The 16309-nt window shown below is 34.9% G+C and overlaps 1 protein-coding gene and 1 pseudogene across 5 annotated transcripts in view; one reads left to right on the forward strand and one right to left on the reverse strand.

The window, feature by feature from the left end:
- Window positions 1-16309, forward strand: part of RSRC1 (arginine and serine rich coiled-coil 1) — a 463041-nt gene that overhangs the window by 105270 nt on the left and 341462 nt on the right. For 3 of the 5 annotated variants that reach the window (XM_049709746.1, XM_049709747.1, XM_012537443.3), the window contains exon 4: window positions 12740-12913. The exons of the other annotated variants lie outside the window; for them this stretch is intronic. In XM_049709746.1, the coding sequence (XP_049565703.1) occupies window positions 12740-12913 (174 nt within the window). The remainder of the gene's footprint in view (window positions 1-12739; window positions 12914-16309) is intronic. 5 annotated transcript variants of the gene reach the window in all.
- On the reverse strand, window positions 7908-8508 carry LOC125964382 (60S ribosomal protein L39-like; annotated as a pseudogene).

The raw sequence follows: 16309 nt of genomic DNA on the forward strand, positions 1-16309 counted from the left end.
TCAATTTTACTAATCTTCTCTAAGAATTAACTTTGTCTTTCTTGATCTTCTGATTCATTATTTTTAAAATTTTTTTCTTTATTTCTTTCCTTTTACCTTCTTTGAGTATAGTTTTCTATTCTTTTTGTAGCTCCTTGAGATGGAAGCTTAGATCATTTATTTTAGCTTTTATTCTTTTCTAATATGTGTATTCAGTGCTACAAATTTTCCTCTTCACTGTACTGTAGCTATAGCCTACACATTTTTTTTTTTTTTTTTGCGGTACATGGGCCTCTCAGTGTTGTGGCCTCTCCCATCACGGAGCACAGGCTCCGGACGTGCAGGCTCAGCGGCCATGGCTCACGGGGCCCAGCTACTCCGTGGCATGTGGGATCTTCCCAGACCAGTGCATGAACCCGTGTTCCCTGCATCGGCAGGTGGACTCTCAACCACTGCGCCACCAGGGAAGCCCATAGCCTACACATTTTTGATGTGCCATATTTTAGTTTTCATTCAGTTTAAATAAAACTGTGACTTCATCTTTCCCATAGGTTATATAGAAATATGTTACTTAATTTCCAAACATTTGGAGGCTTTTCTAGTTGTCCTTTATTTTTCTTATTTTCTTCACTGTAGTTAGAGAACATAATCTGAAAGACCTTTCAACTTTGAAATGTGTTGAGATTAGCTTTATGGCCCATCATAAGATTTATTTTAGGAAATATTACAGATACACTTGATTAAAAAGGTTAAATAGGTGAATTTAACCATTTGTTCTAACCTTCTATATCTTTACTTTTTTTTTTTCCATTTAAAACCTGCTTATTTTATCAGTTACTAAGAGAGCTCACAGACAGCTCTTGATTGTAGATTTGTCTGTTTTTCATCAAGTTCTACCAGCTTCTGCTTTATATATTTTGAGGCTCTGTAAATAAGTGTATGCAAATTCAGGATAGTTTTATATTCTTTTTGGAGTGACCTTTTCATGAAAGTCTCTATTTCTAGAAATATTTCTTACTTTGAAATGATGTTTCAGATCATGTATAATGTTGATGTAATTTCACCATCTTTTTGTTAGTGCTTGTATGATATCTTTTTCTTTTCTTTTACTTTCAAACTTTCTGTTTTTATATTTAACATGTTCATTTTGAAAGCTCGCTATAGTTTTTTTTTTTAGTCTGACAGTCTTTTTCCTTCAATTGTATCATTTAGTCTATTTATGTTTATTGATTCCTGTTATATTTGGATTTAAATCTTCCATCTTATTCTTTGTTTTCTATATGTCCAATCCATTTTTTTCTTTTTTCTACTTTCTTACCTTCTTTGGATTACTTTTATTAGCTTGTTAGCTTACTTTCTTTTTTTGTTTTTATTGAAGTATAGATGAATTACAGTGTTGTGTTAATGACTGCTGTACAGTAAAGTAACTCAGTTATACATATATATATTCTTTTTCATATTCTATTCCATTAGGGTTTATCACAGGATATTGAATACAGTTCCCTGTGCTATACAGTAGGACCTTGTTGTTTATCCATTATATATAATATCAGTTTGCATCTGCTAATCCCAAACTCCCAATCCATCCCTCTCCCACCTCCTTAGCTTAGTTTCTTTTAATTTTGCTTTGAGTGCTTAACCTAGAAATTGTAGCATGTCCTTGACTTTAGTAAGTCTAACATAAATAAGTACTTTTGTCACTTTTTTTTCTTGTAGTTTTAGTAGTTAAGGATAGCTTAACTAGGTGTAACATTGTGAGCACACGTTTTCCCCCTTGAGCTCCTCAAGGAAAATTAAAGCCATTTTTTTGTTGTGTATCTCACAGTTGAGCAGACTGATGCCAACTTGACTTTCTTTATATCAACTTGATCAGTGTTCTTTTTCCTTTATCATTAATGTGCAGTAACTTCATCAGGATCTATCTCAGAGTTGATTGTGGTTAATCCATTTCCCCATATATACAGTGGATCCTTTCTACATGTAGATTCTTTTAGTTCCAAAAGTGTCTTTGGATTATGATTGTAATATTAGTTCTCTTACCTTGTTTTTTCTTCTTCTGGAGCCTTAGTGAGGTTTGATGTTCATTGTCTGCCTTGTCTATTACTTACTTCTTGTCCTTTCTACTACTTTTATTGTATTTAAAAAAATTTTGGGGGGACTTCCCTGGTGGCGCAATGGTTAAGAATCCACCTGCCAATGCAGGGGACATGTTTGATCCCTGGTCTGGGAATATCCCACATGCCACAGAGCAATGAAGCCTGTGTGCCACAACTACTGAGCCTGCGCTCTACAGCCCACAAGCCACAACTACTGAGCCTGCGCACCTAGAGCCTGTGCTCTGCCACAAGAGAAGCCACCACAGTGAGAAGCCTGCGCACTGCAACGAAGAGTAGCCCCCGCTCGCAGCAACTAGAGAAAGCCCGTGTGCAGCAACGAAGACCCAACGCAGCCAAAAATAAATAATTAATTAAAAATTTTTTTATTGGAGTATAGTTGATTTACAATGTTGTGTTAGTTTCAGGTGTACAGCCAAGTGAAACAGTTATACATATATCTACTCTTTTTTAGATTCTTTTCCCATACAGGCCATTACAGAGTATTGAGTAGAGTTCCCTGTGCTATACAGTAGGTCCTTATTAGTTACCTATTTTATATATAGTAATGTGTATATGTCAGTCTAAATCTCCCAATTTATCCCCCCCCTTACCCCCAGTAACCATAACTTTGGTTTCTACATCTGTAACTCTGTTTCTGTTTTGTACATAAGTTCATTTATACCATTTTTTTAGATTCCACATATAAGTGATTTCATATGATATTTGTCTTTCTCTGTCTGACTTCACTCAGTGTGACAATCTCTAGGTCCATCCATGTTGCTGCAAGTGGCATTATTTCATTCTTTTTTATGGCTGAGTGATATTCCACTGTATATATATACCACATCTTCTTTATCCATTCCTCTGTTGATGGACATTTAGGTTGCTTCCATGTCCTGACTATTGTAGATAGTGCTGCAGTGAACATTGGGGTACATGTCTCTTTTGAATTATGGTTTTCTCTGGATATATGCCCAGGAGTGGGATTGCTGGATCATATGGTAGCTCTATTTTTAGTTTTTTTTTTTTTTTGCGGTACGTGGGCCTCTCACTGTTGTGGCTTCTCCCGTTGCGGAACACAGGCTCCGGACGCGCAGGCTCAGCGGCCATGGCTCACGGGCCCAGCCGCTCCGCGGCATGTGGGATCTTCCCAGACCAGGGCACGAACCCGTGTCCTCTACATCGGCAGGTGGACTCTCAACCGCTGCGCCACCATGGAAGCCCTATTTGTAGGTTTTTAAGGAACCTCCATACTGTTCTCCATAGTGGCTGTACCAATTTACATTCCCACCAACAGTGCAAGAGGGTTCCCTTTTCTCCACACCCTCTCCAGCACTTATTGTTTGTAGATATTTTGATGATGGCCATTCTGACCAGCATAAGGTGATACCTCATTGTAGTTTTGATTTGCATTTCTGTAATAACTAGTGACGTTGAGCATCTTTTCATGTGTTTTTTAGTGATCTGTATGTCTTCTTTGGAGACATGTCTGTTTAGATCTTCTGCCCATTTTTTGATTGGGTTGTTTGTTATTTTGATATTGAGCTCAGTAATTTTGGAGATTAATCCTTTGTCTGTTGTTGCATTTGCAAATATTTTCTCCCATTCTGAGGGTTGTCTTTTTGTTTTGTTTATGGTTTCCTTTGCTGTGCAAAAGCTTTTAAGTTTCATTAGGTCCCATTTGTTTATTTTTGTGTTTAATTACTTTTTTTTAAAGTTTCTTTTTCTTGGCTCTTTTATCAGTAATGCCTATGTTTCTTATTATATGCTGTGTTTAATTAATGTTGGAATGTTATGTTATAGTCTCTTCTTCACTTTTTGTGTTGTGTATTTGTATCACCTGACAAATTTGGTTCCAACTTTGATTCATTTCTCATAGTTGATTTGTATGGATGATAGATTCATTTTTATTTTTTTTGGCCACGTAGTACGGCTCTCAGGATCTTAGTTCCCTGGCCAGGGATTGAACCTGAGCCCTTGGCAGTGAGAGCTGGAGTCCTAACTACTGGTCTTCCAGGGAATTCCCTAGATTCTTTTTTGTTGTTGTTCATGATAATGTTCAGAATTTTCCTGGGTTGGCAGTAACAGACAATTCAATTGATGGACTGAAGGTTTTGGGTGACTTGTAAGATTTCTTGAATGACACTGCACTATTATTAATTCAGTGAGGTGGAGTTTCTTTAATAAATGGGAAACTATGGGAAAAGCCAGGTCTGTTTTCAGATCCTTTGATGTCATCTTGTTTTTACAGAGCCCTGAGCTTCAGCCCCTTGATTTTTAGTTTTCTTTCACCACCAAGCTACCAGTGGACACTTCCCTTTTCAAAAGTGTATCTCTGTCCTAGAGTGTAGGTCCTTTTAAAAAATCCCCCTTGTTGTTATGGTTTTAGTTCAATTTCGGTTGGCGACAAAAGTAGATGTGTGAGTTCAAAATGTCATCTTGACATAGAATCCATGTTAGTTTATTCAATGTAAGAATATTAAGTATAATTTTAATTGTAGTTTTATTTTATGGTAAATGTAGTCTTTATTTTATAGTACTCTACTTAAGAGACTATTTGAAGTATTGTAGTTATTGTTTTTGAAAGATAAAATATTAGGATATTTATTTTGATTACATGTGTTTAGAACTTATTAGCCAATTAAGAAACTTGACAAATTGGTTTTTGAGGGCAGTAATTCATTTTATTCAGGGATGTTATGGTGATTCTTCCTATTCTGTAGATATTGAAAACATTTATCTGGTATAATAGGACATCTTGCTGTCCATTTATTGCTTATATATTGTGTGTTCTAGAGTGCCACATTTTTTATCAAATGTTTCTTTGCTTATAATATATCTCCATATTGGCTTTGGTACTCTAGAGACTTCTAGAGTGATTTATCAGAAACATATTTATTTAAGGAATGAGGGAAAAATAACATTCTAAATTTTAGTATAGTTTCTTTGACTTTTTTGTTTGTCTGGTCAGAGTAGGAAATCTCTTTACTCTTTACTTTGTTCTTAGTGGAGAGCCTTCAAATATGTAATTAAATTTACTTAATAAAGTAAATGGGGTTGTTCATAGTCTAGGAAGTGAGTTTTACTCAGAATTGTTTGAAGTAATTCTCATGACTGAAAAGAAGTCAGCAGCTTAATTCATTTAAAATCTGTATTTGATTTTGTGGTCCTTTTTACAGACTTTAATAATGTTGCAAAAACTGTGTTTTGGCTTTGCTATCTTTTCCCTATTCTCTTCAGAGTCATTTTTTGCTTCTTATAGCCTATAAACGAAGTTGAGGTCTACAATATGAGAATTGAAATAATCAATATTAAGACATTGCTGTGATATTTTAAAACTTATTACTTTCTTTCAATTTGACATCATGGGTAACTTAAATTATAGATCTGCTATTGCTGTCTAGGTCATTGAGCCACATCAGCAACATTTATAAAAGAATATTCCAGACTGGCATGTGTTGCTTGTATGGAGACATAATGAGCAGAATATTTTTGGAGAGTGGTAGGCATATGTTTTCTACAGTGGAATCTTTGTGTTAGGGAAAACCATGAGATGAGTTTGGAGATAATTGAGTTTATTTCAGGTATTGGGTAAGTTGGGAGGAGTAGAGATTAGGAAAGTAGTTGCTGTTGGGAGAGTGAGGCAGATAGTAATTGATAGAAGGCCTCTAATTGTGGTATTTAGCTTTGCTATGGTAGTGATAGAGTGATCCTACTTTCTGGTTTCTCTGGGACAAAGCCAATTTAGGCCTGTTGTCCTTATGTTATAGTGCCTTCCTGGACTCTAAAAAAAAAAAAATCCCCTTTTATTTTCCAAAGGCTTGGATGATAGGTGATACGATTTCCATGTTAGTAGCAAACTGGTGAAGATCATGCATGTATTTGGCTGCTGAGGGTTTCCTGTGGAGAAGATGATAATCTTTAACCAAGATTATTATTATTTACCTTCCTATATAAAAGAAATATATTGAAATTTAAGTAATCCTTATGCCAACCTTAAGATTTTAAAGGTCTATCAGAATCAGAATACTTCTCTTTACTGGATTAGCTGTGGTATGAGAGAAACATTTCATATTCTTTAAATCAGATTTTACTCATTCATTTAGATTAGCGCATCCCACAGTTACTTCTTTCTCATTGCCTGCCTACTCCCAAATCACCTGTCTGCTATCTCACAATTCACTGGTGTTATTATTTAATCCTTATAATAACCCTGAAAGGTAATTATTATCAACATTTTGTAGATGAGGAAACAGATGCCCAGAGAGGAAGTAACTTGTTTGAGGACACCATTATATGAGAATTTCTTTATTTTTTAACTTAATACTTCTGTAGCTTTGGGTATATTAAGAGCATATACATTTAATTTTTAAGATACAGTGAAAACATGATTTTACCAAAATCTACCTTATCAGTAATCCACAAATGATTGCACATTTTGTCCAACAGTATATTTTTCTTAGTAACAAACCACTAAGAAATGAGCTTACTTCAAAGTTTTATTTAAAAAAAAGAAGCTCTTAGGGATTTGTTGTTAGAGTTTAAACTAATATTTAACTCTCTGTCTTTTGTTACACTATATTTTCACTGGTTAAGTGAAAAAGTAATTGCCAGAATCATAATGTAGAACCAAATTAAGATAACATAATGTGTGTGTGTGTATATACTGTATATGTAGTGGCTCTGATTATCACAAAAAAGGCCCCCTTCATTTTTATTATTACTTTCTTTTAATCAGAAAACTTTAGTCTGATTGATTATTTTTCAGAGATTTTAGAATAATCTGTTAAAATTTTTACATATCCACATGTAATAAAAGATTTCATTAAAAATGAATAGATAATGTCTGTGAGGGCAATAAATTATTGATAAATTAAAACTTTATTTTATGTGGAAAGAAGCATGTGTCAAAATTGAGAGGGAGTAGTCAAAGAGAAAATGAAGGAAATTTAACCTTTGTAAATTAGTATAATAAACCCATGTTGACATTCCTAGCAATAAATATTGTAACTTCTCAAGATCGCATATTAAAAAAAAAGTTTGTGATCTAATGATACAGTATTGCTCTTCACTCACTGAATGAACCAGCTAAGGATGAAAGAAGACAGAACATACTACCAGTGAAATCCATATAATTCTCTTCAAGCCCTACATATGTCCTAAGTACCCAGGACTAGTTCATGTGATCTCTTTATCCACAGGCTTTATTTATTTAGGTAATTTGTGTTTGCTCTTTTCTTTTTTGCTTGATCAGTCTAGCTGGGGATTTACCAAATTTGTTGATATTCTTGTGGAACCAGGTTTTGGCTTTGTTAATTTTCTTTATTGCTTTCTATTCCATTGATGTTTGCTCTTTAATGTTTCCTTTCTTCTACTTACTTTGGATATACTTTGCTCTTCTTAGTCTAGCTTCTTAAGATGGAACCTTAGGTAATTGGTTTTAGACTTTTCTTCTTTTCTAATATAAACATCTAAAGCTATAAATTTCCCTCTAAACATTGCATTAGTTACATCACACAAATTCAAATATGCTATATTTTTATTGCCTTTCAGTTCAAAATATTTTCTAATTTTTTTGTGATTTCTTACTGTACTCATGATTTATTAAGAAGTGTATTATTTAATTTCTACACTTTTGGTTTTTTTTCTGTATGTTTTATTGTTACTGAATTCTAATTTAACTCTGTTGTGGTCCGATAAAGATTTTGTATGATTTCTACTTTTGAACTGACCCTTTGATCATCATGAAGTATCTATTTTTATTTGGGGTAATACTCCTAGTTTCTGAGTGTCTAGGATGATACTTTATTTGATATTAATATATTCATTCCAGCCATTTTTGTTTACATGATATATCTAATTTTAGCCATTTACTTTCAACCTGTGTCTATATTTAAAGTGCATATCTTGTAGATAGCTTATAGTTGTGTGTTGCTTTTTAATTTATTTGGACAGGCTTTGGCTTTTTTTCCCCTTCTCAAACAAAAGATCTCACATATTTATTACTGGACCAACCTACTAGTGCAGAAACATAGAAACAAAGAGAAAAATCATTTTCCCAATAAAACGCACCCAACTGTCCAGATAGTAGTGTATGCTTTCAGAGTGATAGGGTAAGATGTAAGTGACTTTCATACAGCATAAATATTTGTGCCATCTCTTGTGTGATTTAGACCCAGCTTGGTTCTTCTCCAGTGTCTCATTGTGGAGGTGTACTCGATTTATTACTTGTTTTCATCTGAATCCATTGGGGAATAGGACAATTCTACTTTTGTTTCTTGGCCAGGAATTGCTCAATCCTGAAAGTCTTCTGAGAAGACATGTGAGCCTTTCCAGCCTCCTTTTGGATTAATGAATATTTTTAAGAATTTTCTTTTAGTTCATCTTTTGACTTTTTAGCTATATTTCTTTGCATTTCATTTCTTTTTTTTCCTTTAAGTGGCTACTGTAAGGATTACATATATGCCCTTACGATTCAGTACTTTAAGTATGTTTCAGTGTACTTAGAGTTACTGTTTCACTGTTCACGTGACGTGTAAAAGCTTTCTAACTGTGTAGGTTAATTTACGTGCTCCATACTTTATTCTGTAGAGATTATATGTATTACATCCACTTTCATTATAAACCCTACAGTAAAATACTGTAATTTTTACTTTAAGTACATATGTATTTTAACTAAAGGGAAGTCATTTTTTATATTTACCCATATATTTACCATTTCTAGTGGCCTTCATTTCCTTTCTAAAGGTCCAAGTTTCCATCATTTATCATTCTCTTTAGCCTGAAAAACTTACTTTAGTACGTACTTTAATGCATATTATTAACTATTGATGATTATGTTTTACTTTTCCTTTATCTCAAAAAGTTCTTTACTTTTTTTTAACATCTTTATTGGAGTATAATTGCTTTACAATGTTGTGTTAGTTTCTGCTGTATAACAAAGTGAATCAGCTACATGTACACATATATCCCCATATCCCCTCCCTCTTGCATCTCCTTCCCATCCTCCCTATCCCACCCCTCTAGGTGGTCACAAAGCACCAAGCTGATCTCCCCATGCTATGCAGCTGCTTCCCACTAGCTATCTATTTTACATTTGGTAGTGTATGTATGTCAATTCTACTCTCTCACTTCGCCCCAGCTTACCCTTCTCCCTCCCCGTGTCCTCAAGTCCATTCTCTATGTTGGCATCTTTATTCCTGTACTGACTCTAGGTTCATGAGAACCATTTTTTGTTTTTTTTAATTAGATTCCATATATATGTGTTAACATATGGTATTTGTTTTTCTCTTTCTGACTTACTTCACTCTGTATGACAGACCCTAGGTCCATCCACCTCACTACAAATAACTCAATTTCATTTCTTTTTATAGCTAAGTAATATTCCATTGTATGTATGTGCCACATCTTCTTTATCCATTCATCTGTCGATGGACACTTAGGTTGCTTCCATGTCCTGGCTATTGTAAATAGAGCTGCAATGAACATTGTGGTACATGACTCTTTGAATTATGGTTTTCTCAGGGTATATGCCCAGTAGTGGGATTGCTGGGTCGTGTGGTAGTTCTATTTGTAGTTTTTTAAGGAACCTCCATAGTGGCTGTATCAATATACATTCCCACCAACAGTGCAAGAGGGTTCCCTTTTCTCCACACCCTCTCCAGCATTTCTTGTTTCTAGACTTTTTGATGATGGCCATTCTGACTGGTGTGAGATGATACCTCATTGTAGTTTTGATTTGCATCTCTCTAATAATTAGTGACGTTGAGCATCCTTTCATGTGTTTGTTGGTAATCTGTATATCTTCTTTAGAGAAATGTCTTTTAGGTCTTCGGCCCATTTTTGGATTGGGTAGTTTGTTTTTTTGATATTGAGCTACGTGAGCTGCTTGTATATTTTGGAGATTAATCCTTTGTCAGTTGCTTCATTTGCAAATATTTTGTCCCATTCTGAGGGTTGTCTTTTTGTCTTGTTTATGGTTTCCTTTGCTGTGCAAAAGGTTTTAAGTTTCATTAGGTCCCATTTCTTTATTTTTGCTTTTATTTCCATTTCTATAGGAGGTGGGTCAAAAAGGATCTTGCTCTGATTTATGTCATAGAGTTTTCTGCCTATGTTTTCCTCTAAGAGTTTTATAGTGTCTGGCCTTACATTTAGGTCTTTAATCCATTTTGAGTTTATTTTTGTGTATGGTGTTAGGAAGACCATGACTATTAATACCATAGTCAAGCTGATGAAAACTAAAGATAAAGCGAAATCTTGAAAGTGTTCAGAGAAAAAATGGACACGTTACATACAAAAGAACAATGACATGAATTACTGCTGGCTTCTCATAAGAAACAATGACGATCAGAAGACAGTGGAACAAAATTCTTAACGTGGTGAAAGAAAAAAAAAAATCAACCCAGAATTTTATACCCAGCAAAAATATCCCTCAAGAAAACAGAAGTAAGTAGAACACTTATTTTTGTAAGTAGAACACTTATTTTTGCTGGGTATAACATTCTGGGTTGATTTTTTTTTTTTCTTTCATCATGTTAAGAATTTTGTTCCACTGTCTTCTGATCGTCATTGTTTCTTATGAGAAGCCAGCAGTAATTCATGTCATTGTTCTTTTGTATGTAACGTGTCCATTTTTTCTCTGAACACTTTCAAGATTTCGCTTTATCTTTAGTTTTCATCAGCTTGACTATGGATTTACTAATCATGGTCTTCATATTTTTATTTTGGAGTTAACTAAAGTTATAGAATCTGTACATTTTTTGTTCACTAAATTTGGGGAAATTTTGACCACCACTTGAAATTGATTTCTATCTCATTATTTTCTCTACTTATGAGTTTAAATAAACATGTTAGACACTTGAATGTTGTCACACAGATCTTATAGGATCTGTTTTTATTTTCCTTTAACAATCTTTTTTTCCTCTTAGTTCTTCAGATGGGAAAAGTTTGATTTATCTGTTTTCAAGTACACAGATTTTTTTCCCCTCTGTTGCTGCCAATCTACTTCAGATCTCTTTTAGCATAATGGTAATTTCAGAGATTGTATTTTTCAGTTACAGAATTTTTTTTTTTACTTCTAGTTTGTCTTCTAAAATTTCTTAACATTATATTCATTACAAGCATAGTTATACTTACTACTTTAAAATCCTTGCCTGCTAACTCCAACATCTGGCTCATCTCAGGGTTGTTCAGTATAGACTATCTTTTCTCACATTTTTCATATTTCATTGTATACCTAGTAATTTTGTATTTTATCATGGACATGGTGAATGTCATATTTTGAGTACTCTGGATTCTGTTATATTCCTCTGAAGAATATTGATTTTTTGGTTTACTTTTTTTTTAAAGCAGGGAATTAACTTAGTTGAATTAAAATTACAACAATTCAGTCTCTTTCGGGCAGTTGAAATTTTAGTTCAGTTCTTTCGTCCTTAGCTATTTGGAGTTTGCCCTTCACATGCATGATGTAGGGTTCAGCCAGAGATTTGAATAGAGTTTACATCTACAATTTTTGGCTCCTTTAACTGACTCTTTTCCAGGATTCCCCTTTCATTTTCATTTTGCGATGGTTGCCTTGAGTCTTTGTTCTGGGTTTTCAGGCCATAAATTTGAAAGTTTTCTGTTAGAGTTTTAGCTCTCCTGCATGGCACAGACTTAGGCTTGTCCTCAGGAAAGCAACTGATAAAATGGGAAACTTTCTTACTGCTGTTTCTTTTTTCCAAGTGTTGGCATTGCTCATCATTTTTGGTTCATAATCTAATTGCTTGAAATTACATTAAATCAACAGCATATTTATATAGTAAGATTTTGTTCCTTTTTAAGGTTAGTGCCTTCTTTTTGGTCACTATTCAGTGACTTCAGTTAGTTGTTTTTTTATAGTTTCTATAGGATCATCAATCTGGTAGAGGCTTTCTTGTCAATACTGTAAGGTAGGATCTAAAAATCTTTTTTTTTTTTTTTTTTTTGCGGTACATGGGCCTCTCACCATTGTGGCCTCTCCCACTGCAGAGCACAGGCTCCGGACGCGCAGGCTCAGTGGCCATGGCTCACGGGCCTGGCCGCTCCGCGGCATGTGGGATCCTCCCAGACAGGGGCACGAGCCCATGTCTCCTGCATCGGCAGGCAGACTCCCAACCACCGTGCCACCAGGGAAGCCCCTAAAAATCTTTACTTTGTAAAAGCACATAATGTATCCTAATACTGTCCTTCATTTTATGCAAAGAATAGCTGGATTATAGTAGAGTAGAGGAATAGTTTTATTCTAACAATTAGAAATAGGAAATTAGGTAGAATCAATATAGAAAGTAGAGATTGTAGGGATAGGGAAGACCCTAATCCTTGCAGATTAGAATATACATTTAGATTTGTTATATTATCTTGAGGAGATTTGAGTAATGAAGATTTGATTTGAACTTTAAGACTTTTTTGATTAAACAAACACTAAACCTTATATTCCTGTAAAGCTGACACATATGTTTCCCTCATGTCATTTAACAGAGTACTTATTCATAAAGAATCATCTTTACATGCTTGCTTCAAACAGTTATTTAACTGAGTCCTTAACTAAAACTAAGTCCTTTTCTTTCAGACAATTTTTAAGGATGTTTTTATTTCATAATACAAAATGTACACTAAACGTATATAATGAAATCTACTTACTGTAGGTCCCGATCAAGACCACGTCCACGTTCCCATAGTCGAAGCAGTGAAAGGTCCAGTCACAGAAGAACACGTAGTCGGTCTCGGGATAGAGAACGACGTAAAGGCAGAGATAAGGAGAAAAGAGAAAAGGAAAAGGATAAAGGCAAGGACAAGGAATTACACAGCATCAAACGTGGGTAAGTTGAAGCAGATCTAAAACAGTGATGACTCCGTGATTCCATAGCAATAATCAAACTAAATTTTCATCTTCTGAGGTTTTTCTAAGATGGAAAAAATAGGAGAATATAGTAGAGAATAAAGAAAGGATAAATCAGAATAGTTACCTCAGATTTTTACTGTGCTTCCTTTCTATTCCTGTTTTCATTTAATATTTACAAAACAAATCTTAGAAACAAATAGCACTGTCAAAACTTAGTATGTTAGTAAAGGAAAATTTACATAATTTGTTAGGAAAGCTCCATGTTCTTTATCATGAATACAATATTTAAAATTTGAAGACTACTTACAATTAAAGATGTCTGTTAGCTTATTGTAAAACTGTTAGGGGAAAAGGATAAAGATGGAACGAAGGGAGGGAACCATGTGATTTACTGTTGGCTAGACCTCTTTCAGTGTAGAATGAGGACTTGGTCAATATTAAGGTATATGTACATGTTAGATGAGTGTATATGCATATGGGACCCAGAATTTATTTTTTCTGGAATTGATATCATTGAAACAGTTATTCTAGTTTTGTCTGTTTGGAGGTTGAAGTCCATTTAAAACAGTTTATTTAATTAGAAGATGTTAAAGTGAAATAAAATCTTGTTTAGTAACTTAAATCTCTGGTCCCCAACCTTTTTGTCACCAGGGACCAGTTTTGTTGAAGACAATTTTTCCATGGACGGGTGTGTGGTGGTGAGGCTGGGGGGATGGTTCAGGTGGTAATGCGAGCCATGGGGAGCGATGGAGAGCGGCAACTGAAGCTTCGCTAGCTTGCCCACCACTCACCTCCTGCTGTGCAACCTGGTTCCTAACAGGCCGCAGACAGATATCAGTGGTTGGGGTGGTGGTTGGGGACTCCTGGCTTAAATTACAGCTTCTTGTTTGTTTTATTCCAAACCGACATTGGGATCTTTTATTCTATGAAGTGTTTAGAACATCTTAGCATTTATCCTCTTTTGTTAGTCTTTCAACACCCTATATATGTTCACTCTAATACTTCAATACAGAAGTGTTTATCTTTAGTGTATCACTTTTTAGTGTTAAATTGAAGAGCTTACCAAGATTTTGGTTATGGTTCCTTGAGATCTTGATTCTATGAAGAATTAAGTTTATTAAAGGTTATGGGGCTCTTCTCATCCCTCTCTTTTTCACAGTTGTCTGTGTGTTTATTTTTTAATCCAGATTTACAGTGATATTATATAAAACTGCCTGGATTGTTGGCTTTTACATATTCTTTGAAATGATAAATTTGTGGTGGATTTTGGGAGAGTGTAACATGATTGTGTGACTTTCTTTCCCTGATCACCCCATAGCCATTAATGTACATTGAGCAGTTGTGGTCCTGAAAAATTCTGAGTTCTTTTTCTAGTTTTAAGGACTGTTGAATGTTATAGGAGAGGAGATAGAGTTGGATATCTGCCTGTAAATCTAGGGAACCTGACTTACCCAGAGTTGGTAGAATGGAGTGAGGATCAGAGAGGATATGGGGGAAATCTGTTGATAAAGGGAGAAAGTCAGGAGGATGATAGTTGAAGAGAAGATGTAGAGTAGGTTTTCTAAGAAAACATGGACTAAGAGGGTGAATAAATTACATCAGTCAAGGAAATCTGTGCTCCTTGTTCTTTTTTTCCTCCTCCTTTTGGTTTACACTTTAGATATTACACGACTATGTGAAATGACTATGATTTTTACTGGTCGTTAAATCTTTGCTTTCTACTTCACCAAGTTTTACTTTTTAGAATAATATTTACACAGTTGTGTGAAGTTGATATTACATAAAGCATTATTTGGGGTATTTTAAAGGTTGGAAAAATGAGAGCATGAATCAAAAGGGAGGTCGGGTGGCTTCAGGAAAGGGTTCCATATGGTGACATTAATTTTGAAGGTTGGCACCAGCTTTACAGGTTAGATTCTGCCATCACTCAGAGCTGATTTTGTTCAAGGGACTGATTACTAGATGACAGGTTCACAAGATAATAATGTTGTATTTGTCATTATTTCTTAAATCTCAACAAAGGCAATGAACAAGGTCAAAACAAGAAGTGTCAGTTGAAGGGCCATGAGTACTGATGCCAAAAAGCTGTGAGTAGCCTGATTTAGTCATCTTCATGGTTTTAGTGGACCATAGTACAGGGTGGTGTTATGTCAATGTGCCCTCCCTTCTGATTAGTGCTAAGGCCACATGAATTCATACCATTTAGTATGATCTGAAATCAGGATTGGGGGGGGTTGATGTATACATTTAATATGGTAGTATTTATATATGACAGATACACCCCGTTTTGCTCCAGAAATAACTTACATATATTTTTTACAGCTTACATGTTTATTTCCTAAACCTGATCTTTAAGCCATTCAGGGCAGAGCATGGGTCTTATACTCTTTTGTATTACTCAGCGTACCTAATGTACATGGTAGTTTTTCATAAATATTTATTGGGTATTGATCAGATATGCTCATTCATTCATTTGTTCACTTGTTCAGTCAACAATACTTGAATGCCTTCTATTTGTCAAGTATATGTTAGGTAATGGGGACATAACGGCAGGCTAGTCTTACTTGGAGATTTCATGCAGGTGGCAAAATAAGCATATATAGAAGGGAAGATATATAAGTAATTACAGTAAAATCAGATGAATGTTTCTGTAGGAAACTAACTGTTATGTGTTAGGGTACTTTTGGCTATAAGTAACAAAACCTAACTAAACTAGCTTAAACCAAGAGCAGCAAACTTTTTGTGAAGAGCTAGGTAGTAAATAAATTAGGCTTTCTTGGCCATATGTCTCTGTTGCCAACTACTGAACTCTGCCCTTTTAGCATGAAAGCAGCCATAGATAATACTAAATGAGTGGCATGACTGTATTCCAGTAAAGTTTTATACTTTATTTACAAAAATGGGCAGCTGGCTATATTTGCCCATGGGTTTGTAGTTTGTCAACATATGGCTTAAACAATTAAGTACATTTATTGCTAATATAAGAAAAAGTTCGGAGGTAAGCAGACCTGCGCCCTTTTTATTGTTCCAACAGGCCAGTCTCAGCACATTGGGTTTCATCCTCAGTCTTGACACATTTTGGTTGCAAGATATTTTCATGAACTTTAAGCTGGTTGAGCTAGATTAGTCAGCATGTTAGGGACGGGCTCTCAGAAGAAGCGATGTTTATACACTGAAGGAAGGAAGAGATGGGAAAGAAGGGTGCATGCAAAATGAACTCCATGTGGAAATACTTGGAGGAAAGCAAGGTGGGTATGTCGTATTTGAGAAACTGAAGTCTCATGGGGATTAGTTTAGAGAAGAAGAGGAATAATGATGAGAGGTGATTATTGGAGTATATGTTATGCTAAGGAGAGAGTTAATTCTAAAGGTA

Source organism: Orcinus orca, chromosome 5 (genome assembly GCF_937001465.1).
Source record: "Orcinus orca chromosome 5, mOrcOrc1.1, whole genome shotgun sequence".
NCBI classification, from domain to species: Eukaryota; Metazoa; Chordata; class Mammalia; order Artiodactyla; family Delphinidae; genus Orcinus; species Orcinus orca.